General features: G+C 48.4%; 1 protein-coding gene across 3 annotated transcripts in view; it reads right to left on the bottom strand.

Moving 5' to 3' along the window:
• Nucleotides 1-1,321, bottom strand: part of RAPGEF2 (Rap guanine nucleotide exchange factor 2) — a 274,024-nt gene extending 272,703 nt beyond the window's left edge. For all 3 annotated transcript variants that reach the window (XM_008273491.5, XM_051831661.3, XM_008273492.5), the window contains exon 1: nt 1,185-1,321. In XM_008273491.5, coding sequence (XP_008271713.2) covers nt 1,185-1,253 — 69 coding nt within the window. In that variant the 5' untranslated portion in view covers nt 1,254-1,321. The remainder of the gene's footprint in view (nt 1-1,184) is intronic.
• Between the last annotated feature and the right edge of the window lie 19,652 nt (nt 1,322-20,973).

Raw genomic sequence — 20,973 nt, 5'->3', positions numbered from 1 at the left:
GGAGGAGCAAGATCAAAGCAAGACATTCCTCGGCCGTGATAAAACAAAAAACAGCTTTCTGGAGACACCGAAATGCATTTTCTTGTAAAACCACAGCCCATCTTCCACAGGTTTGGTAAATGTGCGGGATCCAGCCATGATCCCACAGATGTGGCAGCTCCATCAGAAGAAGGGGAAAAAAATCAAAAACGGTACCAGGTGCCATTCTTGGGGCTTGTCCAAGGCAGCCAGTGGAAGGTTCTACTTGATGCTATTCCCTCCACATTAAATAATAATAATCCACGCCAGAGAACAGGAGAGCATTTGGGTTTGAACAGATGGCATCCAACACCTAACCCTAGACGTCTGGTGGTCCCAGGCACCAGGAGGGCTCATTGGCCTTGAGCGGGTTGGCAAGCAGGACTCCCAATAGCCACCACCCCCAGCTTAGGAAAAAGCATCCTGATCCTGGATGCAGTCAGCAACCGGACGCAAAGAAAAGCAAGCCATGATATTTGGAATACAATTTGCCTCTCTACTCCAATCTGAGATGACCAAATCCAACCCCATCAGCAATTCCTCTTGTTTAAAATGAGAGAAACATAAGCCTGAAGGTAAACAAAGGTATAAAGGTTAACAAAGTTATCTAATTTTGACAAGGTTGTGCAACTCCGCAAGAACCCACAGGGTGCCCTTCCCGGGGCTGTCTGGAACAGGCCTCCCTGTGCCACTCTTTCCAAAAAGCAAAAATACACCGGCACCCCCGCGATCCACTCTACAAAGCCAACACGTCTGTGCCTTAAGGAACCGTGCAGAACTCCACCTTGGCCAACGGCGCCCCACTGCAAGGGTAGAGGGGCCACCAGCTAGGACAGGAGCGGAGCCTGAGGACAGGGAGGCAAGAACACCTGGCCAAGGCAGGCGCGACCCCCAAGCTCCGGGGAGAGGGAGGCCAGAGAACCCTTCCCCCCAACACGCACACCCCTCCAGCCGGGTCAACCCAGGGGAGGTCAGGGGTGCAGACAGCCGCGTAAGGGAGAAGAGAATCCAAGGGACGAGGAAATCGGCCCAGGGTGGCCGGGGGAAGAGCCTTGGCAACGGGATGCGGTTGGTGGGACGAGCAGGGTGCTCAGGGCGACCGGCGCCAGGACGCGGGTCGGGGGAAACGCGGTCAAGTGCAGGGCCGCCGCCGCCGCGGGTCTCACCTGAGGGGTCCTCTCCGCGGGGTTCTTCATCACGGCTTGGCGGAAGCTGTTATCCACGTAGGACGCCATCTCCCCCCGCCGGCCGGGCCGGGGCCGGGGCCGGGGCCGGGGCCGCTCCGCACCCTCGCCGGCCTCCTCCCGGCCCAGCGCAGCCGGCGCCTCCGCCCTGCGCGTTCCGCCCGCCGCCCGGGGCCGATCGGCCAAACCCGCGGCGGCGCTGGGCCCGCGGCGGGCGGCTCGGCGGGGCCCTGCGTTCCGGAGCGCGGGACGGGCGCGAAGGGCGCGGGCTGCGCCCTGCCCCGAACCCCGCGGCCGAGGTCGGTCCCTGCGGCCCGGAGCCCGGGAACTCCTCCTCCTCCTCCTCCTCCGCTTCCTCGCCGCTCGGCCTGCGAGGCTTCCAGGCGCGCCCGGCTCCCTCCGGGCCCTGGCTCGGCACGCCTCCCCGGCTCCTCTCGGGGGACACTGGCGGCTCCTCCCGGCCCGGCGGGCCCGAGTTATTTTTAGGGAGGTACCAGTGGCAGTGGGGAGGGGGAGGGCCGCGGCAGGCGGAGCCTCTTCTGCCCCCTCCTCTCCGGGGCTCGCGCCGCCGCCCAGGGGTCCCCGGGAAGCGCTGCGATCTCCCGCGCCCCTAGTCCTTGGGCACCGGGGCTCCGGCTCAGGTCCGGGCGCTGCGAAGCCCGAGCGCCGCCGCCGCCGCCGGTCTCCGTCTAGTGGACTCGGCCGCGCCTCCGGACTGCTGCTGCATCCCCTCGGGCCGCCCCGCCGCCGCCGCCGCCGCCGCTGCAGCTGCTCCCGCTCCGGCCGCCGCCGCCGGCCCCCATGCGCACGCCCGGAGCGGGGCTGCCCCGGCGCACAGGCGGCCGGAGCAGCCTTCGGGCCCAGCCGCCGCCGGCAACTTTGTTCCTCGTCTGCGCGGGCCGGGGGAGGGGCAGCAGGGGCCGCGGGCGGCCGGGGTCCGGCGAGCGGGCGTCTGCGGGCCGAGCGCCGCGCGCAGCCCCCCGCGGCGAGGGTGCTCGGGAGACGGCGACTGCCCTCCTCTTCCTCCGCCTCTTCCTCCGCCGGCGCCTTCCCCGCCGCCCGAGCCGCTCCTCAGGGAGGAAGCGGCCTCCGGGGCTTGTTGCTTTGTGCCGCAACCATGGTGAGGAGTGAGCGACGGGGCCGAGGCGAGTCGGCGGCCGCCGCGTCATCGCCGGGGCGGAGCGGCCCGCGCGCGCCGCGCCCGCCTCCCCGCGCCGCCTGCGCCGCCCGCCGGCCGCGCCCTCGCTCGGGAGCCGCACCTCGGGCGGCCGGCAGGTGAGCCGGGCGCTCGGGCCGCCTGCGGGCCCCGGGGACCTGCGCCGAGCTGGCCCGGCCGCCTGCCCAGCCGGGCCGCGCCGAGGCGCCGCGCGCGCGCGTGCCGGGGCCCGAGCAGGGAGCGCGCGGCCCCGGGCTCCGCGCCGCCGGGAGAGCCGGCGGCTGGAAGTTGACCCGAAGCCGAATTCGCAGCTCGGGCCGCGCCGGGCGTCCCTCCAGCCGGAGGGTGGCTGCGCGCAGCGTCCCTGCGGCCAAATCCTCTTAGGAGCTAGTTGCGACGTCCCGCAAGGACCGTGTGGCTGCCCTGCCTTGGCGACCTCGCTGTGGCGCCTCTCAGACACTTAAGTGACCACAAAGTTAGGCCGGGGAAAGCCTACACGAGACCCAGAAGCAGCCCCAGACGTGCCAGACTACACGCAACTTCTGTCGATAGCATCAGAAGCGTTTATTGCCTTGGGCCGAGACGTCGCCTGGACCCCAGATTTCCAAGTCGACCCACTCGGTGCAGGTCATTTGAGAGGGTACCCGTGCCTGCTGCTTCCCAGAGCTGTGGTCCAGGTGTGCAAGACACGCAGCCGAGCACTGGGGAGCGCTTGGCTGCTCTGGTCCCGGGGTTTTGTTTCTGTTTACCTTTCCCCAAACACAAATTCACGTACGGAGCCACTGAGACTTTTTTTGTGTGTGAGCTACTACACCGAACTTTTTTCAAAACGAGTTTTTAGACCATCCAGTTTATTGGAACAGATTGTCCGTTCACATTTGCTCGTCCCTAAGTCACCTGTGTGTCGCTGAACAGATCTCCCTGCGACCCTTGGAAACTGAGTCTGAGTTAGGGACTGTGTCTATAAACCCTCTTATGTTACCCTTGCTGAAGCGCCTCCCTGTGTGGCTCTCTCACTTCTCTGCCGTAGACTTCCACCTTGAAAGCAAAGGGACGTGGAAAATGTGCCGCTGCTGCTGCTCCGGAAACAGGAGGGGCTATTCCAACCCAATGAAGTGAAAAAGTACACCTGACGTCTCCACCTGGTGTCTGACAGACTCTGCTTAGGAACGTGCAAACCAGGCCCCAAACGCGCCCCGCCCACGTGCTTCTCCATCCCCAGTAATACCTTCTACACCTTGCTCTTAGGCTCCCACAGGGCTCAGCAAAACTGTCAGCTCAGCCCGCAGAGTGTCCTTCCTGGAAGCTAACCTCTGGCGGCCACTTCCGCTGCATGACCTGGGTCCAAGCTAGCATGGTTTTTGCCTGCACTTTGCAGTAAGCATCTGCCTGATCTCTCTCCATCCTCTCCTGCAACAGTCTGGTTCCAACAGTGCAGCCAGAGAGATTCTTCTCACTCCACTTAAATAATGCCTCTGCTTAGCCCCCCATCTCACTCAAGGTACCATGGCCTGAATGACCTAGGGACCTGGTGCCCCCCTCTTTCTGTCTCTGACACTCTTATTCCCTACTCATTTTCCCAGGCACATTGGCCTCCTTGCTGTTTCTGGAACAGTAAGTAAATTCTGGTCTCATGGCCTTCCCATCTTCTGTTTTCTAATGCCTGTCTTATCCTCTACCTCTCCCAGCCCACCTGCATTCAGAAAAAGAGAGAAGATAGGGAAGGGGAAGAAAGACAATAAATAGGACATTGTTCCTTACCTCTGTTTTATCTTCATTCAGATGTCATCTTCTACAACAGGCATCTGGCGTGTGGTTAAAACACCTGCATTCCACATCAGACTACCTGTGTCTGATTCCTGGCTCCAGCTCCTCATTCTAGCTTCCTGCTATTGCACACCATAGGCAGCAGTGGTAATGGCTCGAGTAATTGGGTTTCTACCACCCACATGGGTAATCTGGTTGAGTTCCTGGCACTCAACTTCGACCCTGGTTGTTACAGACATTTGGAGGCTGAACCAGCAGATGGGAGGTGTACTCCCGAACGCTCGCGTGTGCACACACAGGACCCACACCCATCTCCCTGTGAAATGAATATGTAAATTTTTTAGAAGTCATATCTCCACCCACCCTAGCTCTCTTCCTTTATTTACCACTGTCTGATGGACTGTATACTTGTTTGTCTCCCTCCCCCACTGTGATTTTTGAAACCATCCCTTTTTTAAAGATTTATTTATTTGAAAAAGCAGAGTGATAGGGAGAGACAAGGGTAGAAATTTCCATCCTATGATGATTCATCCCCCCAAAATATTGCAGTGGCCAAGGCTGGGCTAGACTGAAACCAGGATCCAGTAACTCCATCAGGGTCTCCCACATGGGTGGCAGGGACCTCAACACTTGGGCCATTTTCTGCTGCTTTCCCAGGTGCATTAGCAGGGAGCTGGATCAGAAGCAGAGCAGTAGGGACTCAAACCAGAGCCCTGATATGGAATACTGGTATCCCAAGTTCCCAAGTGGCAGCTTTACCCACTGTGCCCCTATACTTTTTTTTTTTTTTTTTTTTTTTTTTTTTTTTTGACAGGCAGAGAGAGACAGAGAGAAAGGTCTTCTTTTTCCGTTGGTTCACCCCACAATGGCCGCCGCGGCCAGTGAACTGCAGCCAGCACACCACGCTGATCCGAAGCCAGGAGCCAGGTACTTCTCCTGGTCTCCCATGCGGGTGCAGGGCCCAAGCACTTGGGTCATCCTCCTCTGCACTCCTGGGCCAGAGCAGAGAGCTGGCCTGGAAGAGGATCAACCGGGACAGAATCTGGCGCCCCGACCAGGATTAGAACCCGGTGTGCTGGTGCCGCAGGCAGAGGATTAGCCTATACCTTTTGACCATTGATATATCCTCAACACATAATAGGCAGTCAACAAATATGTATTGCATGGATAAAGAAATTAGTAACTATCATGTTACATTGTATTTATATGAGATTGTCTCTTCCTTGTGTCCCTGGTCCAGGAGAGCAAACTGGAAGAGGAAACCTGAACTCCCTGAGCCTCTTTTCTATTCTTTATGAAGGAAATAAGAACTATATGCCCTGAAGACTCACAAAGATCAAGTATATTACATGCAAAGAACCTTGCATAGTGTTTGAGCTATAGTCTATATAAAGCATAAGGTAGCTATTGTTAAGATTATTCTCATCATTGCTGTCCTTTGAGGTTAGTGGAACAGTTATTACCATCCTGTTTACAGAGGGAGGAAACTGACATGAAACAGTTCATGCGACTTGCCCCAGTTCCAGGCCTGCCTTTGGAAGAGCCTGGAGACTCAGGTACCCTTTCATAAATGCTAAAAGCTGCAGATTAACTAGGAGAGGGACCCTGCACAGTGTGCTGGCTTCAGGCTCACAGCTCTCAGCCCCCGTTCTTCCTGTCTGAGGTCCATACCATTCCAATAAAGCTCCCGGCAAACGATGCCCCAACCTGCAAGCTAAACTACATCACACCGCTCACAAAAGCCACCCCTGGACAACGTCGGCTGGGGACCAGCCTCAGAAGGTGAGTCCTGACAGCAGCACAGCCATGAGGGCAGGGGTGGGTCCTGGCATTCAGGTAGTATGGAACTCTGAGCCCCACGGCAGGACTGGGGGTGAGGCTGGAAGAGAATGGGCATTGCACAGGAACTCCTCTCCCCAGATCTCACAACCAGGAAGTGGGAGTTCCAGTTGCAAATCTGTTCTTTGGACGATTATTGTGGCACAGTGGGTTAAGCCACAGCTTGCCATGCTAGCTTTCCACATCAGAGTACTGGCTCCAGTCCTTTGCTTCAGATCCAGCTCCCTGCTAATGCACCCAAGAAAGCAGCAGAAAATGACGCTGGTGTTTAGGTCCCTGCCACCCATGTGGGAGACCCGGATGCAGTTCCTGGCTCCTGGTTTCAGCCTGAACCAGCCCTGGCCATTGAAGCCATGTGGAGTAAACCAGTGGATTAAGGATCCTCTCTCTCTCTCTTTCTCTCTCTCTCTCTCTCTCTCTGTCTCTTTCTCTCTCTCTCTCCTCTCTGTCACTGTGCTTTAAAAATGAATAAATGAATAAATTTTAAAAAATTTTATTTATTTATTTGAGAGGTAGAGCTACAGACAGAGAGATAAAGAGAGAGAGGTCTTCCATCCGCTGGTTCACTCCCCAAATGGCCACAACTGCCAGAGCTGAGCCAATCCAAAGCCAGGAGCCAGAGCTTCTTCTGGGTCTCCCACATGGTTGCGGGGGACCAAAGCACTTGGGCCATCTTCCACTGCTTTTCCAGGACGTAAACAGAGATCTGGATAGGAAGTGGAGTAGCTGAAACACAAAGCAATGCCCATATGGGATGCCAGTGCCAAAGCTGGAGGCTTAGCCTACTAGACCACAGTGCCAGGCCCCAATAAATACATCTTAAAAAAAAATACCCAAAACCCTAAGCTCTTTTTTCTCTGAGTACTCTACTGTGATACTAAGTTGTACCTCTGACCTCAGGGAAGGCCTAATAGTATGTCTTATCCATCTGACTCATGAGAACTTCTAAGCTATCATTTAACTTCAATTAAAGCTAATTTCCCACTATTTATAATCTCATCTACATATGTCAACAGGCTAATCACCACTCCAAATCTAGAACACCTGATACTTGGCATACATTGCTATTTTACTGATATTTGAGCACAAACACTGTGCTAGGTACAGCATCAAAGACAGACTTGGACACAGGTTGGACAATCTGCTAAGTAGTCTAAACCAAACTGTGTCAACAAACCATAGTGGAAGTAAGCCCTCTATTACACTGCTTCATAAAGGCAAGCATAAAAATGAGTTTCTTTATTCTGTTTTTGCTACTATCATATTATTTAGAAAATCATTAGGGGATCAGTAGAGAGACAGACCACTGGGTTTTCATTACAGAAATGCATTTCAAGTTCTGGCCTTGATACCACTCATATTTGTAACTTGAAAAGCCTTGATCTAAAATCTAGTGCATCCCTAAATGTTTAGAGTCATCTTTAAAAGCAAGTTAAAGGTACGTGTGTGTGTATGTTATGTATTTTGTTTATGAAACACATTAATTACCTATTATTCAAAAAATGTGTATTGTGTGCTTCCTATGTACCAGACACAGATTTAAAAAAAAATTTAGGTGAAAAAATTTCATATATTTCATATATTCAGATTTAGGAGCATAGTGATCCTTTCACACTACCCTCTCTTCCACTCCTACAGACTACCACCCTTCTTCCTTTCTAATTCTTTCTCAGTTTTTATAATGATCTACTTTCAGTTTACTTTATACTGATAAGATTAAGCCTACAATAAGTAAAGAGTTCAACAAATAGTAAGGAGAAAAAAAAAGCTGTTCCTCAAAAGTAGAGATAAGAGCTGTAAACAATCAAAGAATTTCAAAATGTCAGTTTCACTCATATACATTACATTTTTTGGTACTTTGTTAGTTACGACATATCAGGGAAAATATATGGTATTTGTCTTTTTGGGACTGGCTTGTTGCATCCATTTTGCTGTGAAAGACAGAATTTCGTTCTTTTTTATGGATGAGTAGTGTTGCATCCTATGCGTATACCAGAGTTTCTTTATCCAGCCATCAATTAATGGACATCTGGATTGATTCTATGTCTCAGCTACTGTGAACTGAGCTGCAGTAAACATGGGGGTACAGATAACTCTTTCATGTGCTGATTTCATTTCCTTTTGACAAATTCCCAGGAGTGGGATGGTTGGGTCATATGGTAAATCTATATTGAGATTTTTGAGGTATATCCATACTGTCTTCCACAGTGGCTTTACCAGTTTACATTCCCACCAGCAGTGTATTTGGGTGCCTTTCCTCCCACATCCTTGCCAGTATTTATTGTTTTTGTTTTGTTTTGTTTTGTTTTGATGATATCCTAGCTGGGGTGAGGTGAAACCTCATTGTGGTTTTGATTTGTATTTCCTTAATAGCTAGTAATCCTGAGCCTTTTTCATGTATCTGTTGGCCATTTGAATTTCCTCTCTTGAAGAATGCCTGTTCAAGTCCTTTGCCCATTTCTTTACTGGTTTGTTTGTTTTGTTGTTGAATTTCTTGAGCTCTTCATAGATTCTGGTTATTAATTCTTTATCGGTTGGGTAGTTTGCAAATATTCTCTCCCAGTCTGTCAGTTGCCTCTTCACTTTGCTGAGTGTTTCTTTTGCAGTGTAGAAGCTTCTCAGCTTGATGTAATTCCATTTGTCTATTTTTTCTTTGATTGCCTGTGCCTCTGGGGTCTTTTCCAAGAAGTCTTTGCCTATGCCAATGTCTTGTAGGGTTTCCTCAATGTTCTCCTCTAGTGACTTGATGGTACCAGGTTATAGATTTAGTTTCTTGATCCATTTAGAGTTGATTTTTGAATATGGTGTAAGGTAGGTGTCTTATTTCATATTTCTATACATGGAGGTCCAAGTTTCCCAGCACCATTTGTTGAAGAGACTGTGCTTTCTCTAGGGGTTGATTTTAGCACCTTTGTCAAAGATAAGTTGGTTATAGATGTGTGGATTGATTTCTGCAGTTTCTATTCTGTTCCATTGGTCTACATGTCTGTTTTTGTGCCAGTACCAGGCTCTCTGTTTAACTCTGACTTTCAAATAAAATAAATCTTTAAAAAAGAAGTATTTAAAAATATTTTGTAATTTTCATCATAGATCTTTCTCCTCCTTGGTTAAATTTATTCCAGGGTATTTAAATTTTTTTGTAGCTATTGTGAATGGGACTGATCTTACAAGTTCTTTCTCAGCCATGTCATTCTCTGTATATAAAAAGACTATTGATTGCTGTGTGTTGGTTTTATATCCTGCAGCTTTATGAGTTCTAATAGTCTCTCTCTCTCTCTCTCTCTCTCTCTTTTTTTTTTTTTTTTTGAAGATTTATTTTGTTTATTTGAAAGAGTTACAGAGAGAGGTAGAGACAGAGAAGTCTTCTATCTGCTGGTTCACTCCTCAAATGGCTGCAACAACTGGAGCTGAGCTGATCTAAAGCCAGGACCCAAGAGCTTCTTCCAGTTCTCCCACATGGGTGCAGGGGCCCAAGGACTTGGGCCATCCTCTGCTGCTTTCCCAGGCATGTTAGCGGGGAGCTGGATCAGAAGTGGAGCAGCTGGGACTCAAACCAGCACCCATATGGGATGCCAACACCGCAGGTGGTAACTTTACCTGCTGTGCCACAGTGCTGGCACCTCTTATGGTCTCAGTCTCTTTTTTTCTTTTTAATTTTTTGAAAAAATGTGTTTATGTGAGAGGTAGAGCTATAGAGAGAGACAAAGAGAAAGGTCCTCCATCTGCTGGTCCACTCCCCAAATGGCTGCAATGGCCAGAACTGAGCCCATCTGAAGCCAGGAACCAGGAGCTTCTTCTGCATCTCCCATGTAGGTGCAGGGATCCAAGCATGGGCCATCTTCTACTGCTTTCCCATGCCACAGCAGAGAGCTGGATCAGAGGAGGAGCAGCCGGGACTAGAACCAGTACCCACATGGGATTCTGGCACCACAGGCAGACTCAGCCCACTGAGCCACAGTACAGGCCCCTCTAATAGTCTCAGTGGAGTCTGGTGCTTCCCACTGACATTGATCTTAATGCCAAGAGTCCCAGTGTTGAATAGGACGCAATCCCTTCCCCAGGCCCCATGGAGGCTGGTTTGATTTACAGCCCGTCTAGGAGGAGGGCAGATGATAGAAGGACCTGGGGAGCTTCCCTATCTAAGACAGGAGCTGCCTCTCCAGTTCTTAGAAACCTCTGAAGGGAGGTTTTCCAGCTGAGAAAGGCTGAATTCTATCAGACATTCCTTACACTCTTCCCCTCCCCGGGGAACATTTTTAAATGGTTTTCCAGGTTTTTTTAACCTGGGTAGTAGAGTCAGTGAAAATCTCAGGAGAGTGAAAGGCTATATAGTTCAGACACTGTATCATTCTCAGTGAGCACGTGCCACCAGGAAATATTGTACTCACCTGCTAATCCCATTCCAGAGTCCCAGACGGGGAGTAGAGTTACGGGTATCCAGGCAGAGATACAATGTGTTCTTCCAGAAGAGCTCCTGACACTTAGGAAAGTGTGTCCAAAGCACAATTAGGTTTGATCTTACAGCAATCAAATTCAGAGTTGAGGATGCTTCTACAGGAGTAAGAACAACACTGATGCAGATGTCACATAGATGTTTGGATAGTTTGGAGCTGAGAGTAGGAAAAGAAAACTGTGTTCCTCAGGTATAGCAGGATCATTGCCCTAGTTCTGCCCTGGACAAAAACAACAACTAAATATTTAAATCACATAATATTCGAGAAAGCAAAACTGGTATTTGGTATGCCATTTTATCCCTCACACTTACACAGCTACTTTCTTTCATTGATTTGTTTGCATTTGAAATACTGGGCCAGTAGGTGAGAACAACCTTCTTTATTTTCCTGATTGGGAGAAAGCTAATGCTAACACTTCTGAAAGGAAATGCATTCTTAAACTTTTAATCCACTATCAATTCCTTCCATTGTTGCCTCCTGTTTGGAATGTATTTTTGTAAGTTGCCCTATGCAACTGTGATCCAAAATCAGTCTGCCTATTTTAAGGAAACTGGAAAAAGACTTTAGGCAATCATGCAGGCTAAATTTTTTTATTTATTAGAGGAAACAAGAATAAATGCAAAGGATCAATACTACAAAAATTTATTTAATCCTGAAAATAGGTAAAATTTAAGGACTTTATTGTAAAACTTAACAATATACATACCACTACAGCATCTGAGTACTTAATGCATAGGCTTTTGAAGCCCACATTCTGTATCATAAATGCTCAAGTTATTAAAGAGAAAAATTCTCCCATTTCAAATATGCAGTTAACCCAATGAGATAATTTGGTCATAATAGAGTGTAAGATTGTATCTAGGTTTCTCCAGTTATGTGAAGGTGATTACGCTCAACTGAAATTGCACCCACAAGCGAACTGGTGTGCAGTGCAGAATTTGGAAATGTGTTCCAGGGAAGATCAGCTGTAATTACGCCAGCTCTGGTCTCCAGGTGGTATCCAAGGGCAAGTGCAAGTGAGCTATGGTACAGCTGTCTACCAGAGGACAGTCAAAATCAAACAAGGTCATTTGAGAGGAAAAAAAAAAAAAAGCAGTATTCTTGTCCAGCTTTGATTTTTAAAATACCAGTACTAATAGTCATTCTGAAGTCATGATTATTTAATATTTGTTAAAACCAAGACTAGTGCTAGGCACCCTATGTACATAAACAAAGCGTCTGTGCATGGAACTTACAGATCTAAATTAGGCAAAGGAAGTGAAGGGTGCACAAGGGCGTGGGAAACACGCACTGAGAGCAGTTCAGAAAATGAGGCCGTTTTATTTGTATTGTTATTTTATTCTAGCTATCAGAAGGTCTAGTTTGTTGTAGCACACATATTGAAAGGAAGGAAGGAGAAAAGCAATTTGCCTTTTGGGGAGTTCAAAGAGGATGCTACAAGTATGAAATGGCAAAATGTATCCAGTTAGAGATCTAAAAGAGGAAAGAAAACACAAGGAAACGCAGAAAGACTGAACACTGGATGTGTCCACTGCGGGGACTAAGTCAGGTCACTGTATGAGACATGGCTGAGAAGAATGTGAACCTGCTCCATCACCATTGGCCCTGCCATCTTCAGTGATTTTCTTATAAAAACATTTTACTTATCACGTAAAATAAATGTTGCCGGTGATAAGTGCTGGTAAGACATTCAAAGCAGAGTTCAGTTTCACCTCATGCTTATCTCACCTACGAGGAATGAGCCTGTGTCATCATAACGAGCCTGCAAGAATCCAGAGATGATTAAACCAAGTTACAGACCAATAAAACTCACAGAACTCCACCCCAACCTGGACAGGTGCCCCACAGATGGGTCTATTGACACAGAAATACTGTAGAAGTGATTGGAGTAGCAGAATTTTATAACATTGCCACAGGGAAGAAAATGCGAACTGTATTTTCAGTGCAGTCAATCAATGTAGTTTTAAAAAGGCATGGTGGGGGCTGGCGCTGTGGCATAGCTGGTGAAGCCACTGCCTGCAGGGCCAGCATCCCATATAGGCGCCGGTTCGAGTCTCGGCTGCTCCACTGCCCATCCAGCTCTCTGCTATGGCCTGGGAAAGCAGGAGAAGATGGCCCAAGTCCTTGGGCCCCTGCACCCATGTGGGTGACCAGGAAGAAGCTCCTGGCTTCGGATCGGCCCAGCTACGGCCCATTGCAGCCAATTGGAGAGTGAGCCAGTGGATGGAAGACCTCTCTCTCTCTCTCTCTCTCTCTCTCTCTCCTTCTCTCTCGGTGTAGCTCTGACTTTCAAGTAAATAAATAAATCTTAAAAAAAAGAAAATAAAAAATAAAAAGGCATGGTGGAATAGGTGATGTAATAGAGAAGGATCATCTTGCAAGCGACCTCAGCGCTGGAATTGAAAGCGGGTTGTGATGCATATTAGCTCTGCAAAGAACTTAATCTGCCTGAAACTTACATTTCCACCTTTGTACAATATGATTAATACTATCTTTCTTGCTAGAGAAATATATCAATGACTCCAAGCAGAATTAACGTAAGCTGGCGCCGCGGCTCAATAGGCTAATCCTCCACCTTGCGGCGCCGGCACACCGGGTTCTAGTCCCAGTCGGGACGCCGGATTCTGTCCCGGTTGCTCCTCTTCCAGTGCAGCTCTCTGCTGTGGCCCGGGAGTGCAGTGGAGGATGGCCCAAGTGCTTGGGCCTGCACCCACATGGGAGACCAGGAAAAGCACCTGGCTCCTGGCTTTGGATCAGCGCGGTGATCACCCATTGAGGGGTGAACCAACACTTTGCCTGTCCAAAAAAAAAAAAAAAAAGAATTAACATAAGCAAATACCCTTTCTAATTTCTCCTTTCTTCCAAAAAGGAAATGCTTTCTTTAGTCATGGAGTATGTACGGGACCCTTTAAGTTTCTAGGAAACATTTTAGGTTAAAAATGTATCAGCCTAAACTAAAATGTAACAAAATGAGCTTTAGCTGACTTATCATAAGTAACTCAGACCCTCAGGTATGCATCAATCTCTGTGGTTCCTGGCTGCCAGTGCCGTGTATCCTCGCACCACTGAGAGTGCCGGCCCACCTGCACAGAGCTGGCAGTCTTGAGAACACATCTAGCTTTCTGTAGGCACTGCATACCAGACTTGTCAAACCTGAGGTCTGAAGACTTCTCTGCCCTTATGGAAGAAGTGAAAAAGTAGAAGTGACTCTTAAAATATTTAATCTATTACCAGATTTATGTTCATTTCTTAAAACAAGAGATAGTTGCCATCTGTTTGTTATTATCTTGCTTTTTTTAAAAAAAGATTTATTTTATTCATTTGAAAGGCAGAGTTAGAAAGAGAGAGAGGGAAAGACACAGAGAGAGAGATCTTCCATTTGCTGGTTCACTTCCCAAGTGGCCAAAATGGCTAAGGCTGGGCCAGGCTAAAACCAGGAGCCAGGAGTCTCTTTTAGGTCTTCCACGTGGATTCAGGGGACCAAAGACTTGGGCCATCTTCTGCTGCATTCCCAGGCACATTAGCAGGGAGCTGGATAGAAAGTGGAGCAGCTGGGACTCGAACCGGTGCCCATATGGGATACCAGCCTTACAGGTGGTGGCTTTACCCACTAAGCCACATTACCAACCCCAGTATCTCAGTTTTTAATTTTACTTATTTATTGAATTCATTTTTGAAGTATAGAGATCCAAAAATAGACAAACACACAAAGATAGTAAGATAGCTTCCATCCTCTGGCTCACTCCCCAGATGCCTACAACAGGGCTGGGCCAGGACAAAGCTAGAACCTGAAACTCAATCCAGGTCTCCCACATGGGTGACAGGAGCTCAACTATTTGAGTCATCACCTGCTGCCTCCCAGGGTATGCCTTAGAAAGAAACTGGAATCAGAAGCAGACCCAGGACTTGAAGCCGGGCACTCCAATATGGGATGCAGGCATCCCACTCCACATCTTAACCACTAGACCAGACACCAGCCACTGTCCCATTTTAAATGTCAGAAGTATTGGTCCCAAATATTAATATACATAAGTCTATATATAACACTAAAATACTAAAGCTAAAAACTATATATAAAAGCAAATTAATTACAGACTAAACATAATTATGTTCAAAGATAATATTCACAGTGATACATTTGAGACATTTATAATTTTGAGGTTTTAAAACAATTTAATAATCAAGTCAGTCTGTGCAGTACTCTGCATAGTACAATGCTCCACCATGGGCTGCAGCAGGAGCCTTGAATTCAGTCACCCAAAGCTAGCTGCAGCGTTACAATGTAACCAAGCAAAATCTTTGCAAGATTACCTGAAACAGTTTTTCTACCTATTTATCTTTATGGCCATTTAAAAAACACTTTCGGCCGGCGCTGCGGCTCAATAGGTTAATCCTCCGCCTGCAGTGCCGGCACACCGGGTTCTAGTCCCGGTCGGGGCGCCGGATTCTTTCCTGGTTGCTCCTCTTCCAGGCCAGCTCTCTGCTGTGGCCCAGGAGTGCAGTGGAGGATGGCCCAAGTCCTTGGGCCCTGCACCCCATGGGAGACCAGGAGAAGCACCTGGCTCCTGGCTTCGGATTAGCGCAGTGCGCTGGCCGCAGCGGCCATTGGAGGGTGAACCAACGGCAAAGGAAGACCTTTCTCTCTGTCTCTCTCTCTCACTGTCCACTCTGCCTGTCAAAATAAATAAATAAATAAAAAATAAAACAAGACATACTTTATTTTTATTTTTCTTAAGATTTATTTTATCTATTTGAAAAACAGAGTTACAGAGAGAGGTAGAGCCAGAGAGAGAGAGAGGTCTTCCATTCAGCTGGTTCATTCCCCAAATGACCACAACGTCCACAGCTCAGCTGATCCAAAGCCAGGAGCCAGGAGCTTTTTCTGGGTCTCCTACATGGGTGCAGGAGTCCAAGGAGTTGGGCCATCTTCTACTGTTTTCTCAGGCCATAGCAGAGAGCTGGATCTGAAGAGGAGTAGCCAGGACTAGAACCAGTGCCCATATGGGATGCTGGCACTGCAGGCTGGGATGTTTTTTGTTTTTTGTGTTTTTCTTTTTTTTTTTTTTTAAGATTTATTTATTTACTTGAAAGTCAGAGTTACCCAGAGAGAGGAGAGGCAGAGAGAGAGAGAGAGAGAGGTCTTCCATCCGCTGGTTCACTCCCTAGTTGGCCTCAATGGCTTGAGCTGTGCCAATCCGAAGCCAGGAGCCAGGAGCTTCTTCCGGGTCTCCCACACAGCTGTAGGGGCCCAAGGACTTGGGCCATCTTCTCCTGCTTTCCCAGGCCATAGCAGAGAGCTGGAATGGAAGAGGAGCAGCTGGGACTAGAACCAGCACCCATTTGGGGTGCTGGCACGTCAGGTCAGGGTGTTAACCTGCTGTGCCACAGCACAGGCCCCTGAGGCTTTAACCTGCTGTGCCACAGACATGCTTTATTCAAGTCTCAGCTGTTCCTCTTCTTCTTTTCTTTTTTAAAAGATTTTATTTATTTATTTGACAGGTAGAGTTACAGACAGTGAGAGAGAGAGACAGAAAGGTCTTCCTTCTGTTGGCTCACTCCCCAAATGGCCACAATGGCTGGAGCTGCGCCGATCCAAAGCCAGGAGCCAGGTGCTTCTCCTGGTCTCCCATGCAGGTGCAGGGTCCAAGCACTTGGGCCATTCTCCACTGCCTTCCCGGGCCACAGCAGAGAGCTGGACTGGAAGAGGAGTAACCGGGACTAGAACCGGCACCCATATGGGATTCCAGTACCCCAGGCAGAGGATTAACCCTGTGTGCCATGGCGCCAGCCTATTTAATTTTTTATTTATTTATGTATTTGTTTATTAATTATTTATTTATTTGAAGGAGTTAGTTCTTCATCCACTGGGGTCCAAGCACTTGGGACATCCTCGGCTTCTTTCCTAGGACATTAGCAGGGAGCTGGATCAGAAATTGAGCAGCCAGGACTCCAACTGGCTTCCATATGGGATGCCAGCATCGCAGGTGGCAGCTTTAGCTGCTATGCAAGAATGTCAGCCCTCTGCTCCTCTTCTGATCCAGCTCCCTGTTAATGCACCTGGACAGGTGACAGAGATTGGCCTGAGTATTTGGACCCCTGCCACCCACATGGGAGACCAGGATGGAGTTCCAGGCTCGGAGCTTTAACATGGCCCAGTCCTGGCCATTGTGACCATTTGGGGAATGGACCAGAGGATGGGAGACCTCTGTCCTTAACTCTGCCTTTCAAATTAAAAAATGAATCTGTAAAACAAAGGACATACGTTTCAGGGCAGGAGTTCTGCACAGTGATTGAGATGCCCGTATGCCACATCAGAGGTCCTTGTTCTGCTTCCCAGCTCTACTCCCAATCCTAGCTCCAGGCTGATGCACACCTGTGTTGCAGCTGGTGAGGGCTCGAGTAGTGGCTTGTTTCCAAATAGTCCCAGATGACACCATCGTACACCCAGTCGTCCAGGCTAAACCAAGCCTCAGCTTTTGACTCACTTTCTCGCTTTCAGTCCCTGAGTTCAATCAGTTATGTTGATTGTTCAAATTATGCAATGAGTCCTCCCCACCACCACTCCCACTGCGGCTGATAGAGTTCCTGCACTCTTCCCCTCAACCTGATTTCCTGTCTCCAATTCCCAAGATACCTACTAAGGAGAAGCATGATTAGACGTAACCAAAGGAGCCATGGCATTCTTTAACACCATGTGCAAAAGTGATGCCCTTTCAACATTTTTTAAAATTTCTTTTAATTTGTGTGTGGGGGGGTGGGGAGTGAGAGACATCTACTGGTTCACTCCTCAATGCTTGCAACAGGCATGGTGGGGGTGGGGGTGGGAGCTGATGCCTGGAGCCCAGAAATCAGTCCATGTTTCCAACATGGGTGACAGGAACCCAACCATCTGAATCCTCACCACTGCCTCCCAGGGGTTCCCATCAGCAGGAAGCTGGAGCCAGAGCTGAGGGGATGGAAGTCTGGTATGGGACACAGATGTCCTGACAGCCTAATCCCTAGGCCAAACACTTGCCCCAGCATTTTTTAAAAAAACATGTTGATGAATGGCTTTTATTATGATGATTAAAATGTGTTACTTTTTGTTACAGGTAAAATATGTTACATTTTGTCATGTTGAAAGAAGAGCCATGGGGCTGGTGCTGTGGCGTAGCAGGTAAAGCCGCCACCTGCAGTGCCAGTATCCCATATGGGTGTCGGTTTAAGTCCCGGCTGCTCCACTTCCAATCCAGCTCCCTGCTAATTCTCCTGGGAAAGCAGCAGAATGTGGCCCAAGTGCTTGAGCCCCTGCACCCGCGTGGGAGACCTGGAAGAAGCTCCCGGCTCCTGGCTTTGGACCAGCCCAGCTCTGGCTATTGTGACCATCTGGGCAGTGAAGCAGCAAATGGAAGATCTCTGTCTCTCCCTCTCTCTCTCTGTAACTATGCCTTTCAGATAAAATAAATAAATCTTGAAAGAAAGAGAGAGAGAGAAAGAGAAGGAAGAAGGGAGGAAGGGAGGGAAGGAGGGAGGAAGGGAGAGAGGGAGGGAGAAAAAGAAAAGAAAGAAGGGGAAAGAATGCAGACAAAGGGTAAGACCGTTTATGCTGGTGGCTCCCCCAGCCAAGGTGCATGGCCTGGCTCTTGCCCTAACTGGTTTCCCACTTGTTAGAATCTGCCTGGTCCTTTTGCTGTAGAAACAGCAAATTTGATCACACAGTTCTCCCAAAGTGTAGAGTCCTCCTGTGGCTTCCTGATACTCCATAAAGTACAAAGCCATTTGCACAATAGTCAAGAGCCCCACTTGTTCTAGCCTGGCTAAGACTATCCAATTTTCTCTCCCAGCACTTCCCATGCACATAATTTCTACTCCAGTCACTCCCAATAATTGGGCCTGTGGGGATTTGCTAAGCTCTCTCATTCCTGAATGACTTGCATATGCACCTCCTGCCTACAACCACTTCTCCTGCAAGACTCTCCTAAGCCAAGGTCCTGGGCAGGTGGTGTTGCATACCAGATGAGCAAGAATCTGTGGCACCTGACTTCTAATGTAGACTGTCTTTGCACATGCCAGATTCTTATCCCCACGCCAATCACATACCTCCTGTGACACTCTGGGCCTCTGTAATCTCTAAATACCAAGGAAAATATATTTTATTGATAGGAAAGTATATGAAATTTTACCTTAAAGATTCTTGGGTTCTAAGAGCTAAAAAGCTAATATTGCAGAAGAAAAAATTTACCAGAAGAACCAGTTAGTTAGCTTTAAAGGGCTAAATCCTCTCAGAAAACAATTATCATTTGGCCAGTAACTTCTGGGATTGCTTGAATTCATGTCTTGTTTGCATGTTCTTAAATCCATTTATCTACAATAAATGACCACACATGTTCTTAATATTTTTAGGTTTCTTTGATAAGTATCTATCAAAGATGTAATCTCTCAAATATCTTAGCCTCTGAAAAAATTAAAATATTTAGCACCATGTAATATGAAAAATCTTTCTTTTGATAATTGGCATTCTAGATTTAATGATTGTGTGGCTTTTATCCTACAGAATAGTTGAGGATATAGTGCATATTTTACCAAATTTTTGTCACATTTGGGTTCTCTCTCTCTGTCTCTTTGCCTTTATTTTTTTATGTCTGTCTGTGTGCGTGTGTCTTTACCCACAGATTTTGTTTTTGCTGAACAATTTGAAAATTACAAACAACATGACCAAAATCTAAATATATACTTTCTACTAATAAGGTCATTTCCTATATATCTAAAATTTAGTCTATATTCCAAGTCACTCGATTGTCTACAGAATACCTTTTAAAGAAAAATGATTGATTAACTTTTTTTTTTTTTTGACAGGCAGAGTGGACAGTGAGAGAGACAGAGAGAAAGGTCTTCCTTTGCCGTTGGTTCACCCTCCAATGGCCACTGCAGCTGGCGCGCTGCGGCTGGCACACCACGCTGATCCGATGGCAGGAGCCAGGTACTTACTTCTCCTGGTCTCCCATGGGGTGCAGGGCCCAAGCACTTGGGCCATCCTCCACTGCACTCCCTGGCCACAGCAGAGAGCTGACCTGGAAGAGGGGCAACCGGGACAGAATCCGGCACCCCGACTGGGACTAGAACCCAGTGTGCCAGCGCCGCAAGGTGGAGGATTAGCCTAGTGAGCTGCGGCGCTGGCCTGATTAACTTTTGAAAGAGAGAAAAACAATCTCCCACTAGCTGATTCACTCCCCAAAACCTGCAACAGCAGGGACTGGGCCAGCCTAGGCTGGGACCCAGAAGCCAGGAACTCAGTTCAGGTTGCCCATATGTGGGGCAGCAACACAGCCCTGTGATGCCTCCCATGGCGCACATCAGCAGGAAGCTGGAAATGGGAACAGAACTGGGACTGAAACCCAGGCATTCTGCTATGAGATGACAGAGTCTCAAGCAGCATCTTAATTGCTGTGCCAGATGCTTGCCCCTGTAAAATACTGTTTAAAAAAAAAAAAAAAAGCTTTATTTTTTTAAGAGGCAGAGTTACAGCAGGAGAGAGAGAGAGAGAGAGAGAGAGATCCTCCATCTGCTGGTTCACTCCCCAAATACCCCAACTGCCAGAGCTGGGCTGATCTGAAGCCAGGAGCCAGGAGCTTCTTCCAGGTCTCCCACGTGGGTGCAGGGGCCCAGTCACTCAGGCCATCTTCCATTGCTTTCCCAGGCCAAAGCAGGAAGGTGGGTCATAAAAGCAGCAGCTGGGACTCAAACCAGCACCCACAGAAATGCCAGAGCCACAGCTGGAAGCTTAGCATACTACACCACAGTGCCGTTAAATACCTTTTTAATGCTGTTGATGACCTGGCTGGGATTTAGGTGTTTACCTTTGTTAATTTTCACTTCTGAAGGAAGTAGAGCCATCTTCATGAACTGAGTTACCTGGGGAAACTGAGACAGACTGTCCATTGGGACTACACTAGATACGCTTGGTAGGGACCCTAGCAAGCTGGAGACGTTCTGCCGCGTCCATCAGTGGTCGGTGCTTAGTAACCGAGCAAGCAGGTTGAGGATTCCGTGGCACTCCAGCTTAAACCACCGCCTGTGATGCCAGTACCCGAGATGAGCAGCAGTTCATGTCCAGCTGATCCTCTTCCCCTCCAGCTCCCTGCTAATGCATCTGTGAAGGCGACAGAACATGACTCAAGTGTCTGACCACCCTACCACCCTGTGGGAGACTCAGATGGCGTTCCTGGCTCCCAGCTCCAGCCTAGACCAGTATGTTGATGCTGCCATGTAGGGAATGAACCAGTAGGTAGAAGATCTCTATCATTCTACTTTTCAAATAAGTAAATAAATCAAAAGAAAACATCTTGCTCCCTTTCTCTATATTACATCTTTTAAATAAGTCAATGGAAGGAAGGAAGGAGGGAGGGAAGGAGGGAAGGAAGGAAGGAGGGAGGGAGGGAGGGAGGGAGAATAGAGCATTTAGGACACCAGCATAGCATCAGCAAAAAAAAAAAAAAAAAAAATCTTTTTTTCTGATTTGAAAAGATTCTAAAAGAAGGAAGGGAAAAGAGGGGAAAGGTGGGAAGAGGGAAGAGAA

This window comes from Oryctolagus cuniculus, chromosome 8, assembly GCF_051225735.1.
Source record: "Oryctolagus cuniculus isolate XC-2025 breed Fujian yellow rabbit chromosome 8, ASM5122573v1, whole genome shotgun sequence".
In the NCBI taxonomy this organism is placed as follows: domain Eukaryota; kingdom Metazoa; phylum Chordata; class Mammalia; order Lagomorpha; family Leporidae; genus Oryctolagus; species Oryctolagus cuniculus.
The sequence above is the reverse complement of the archived record's forward strand: the minus strand, read 5'-3'. Positions and strand labels throughout refer to the sequence as shown.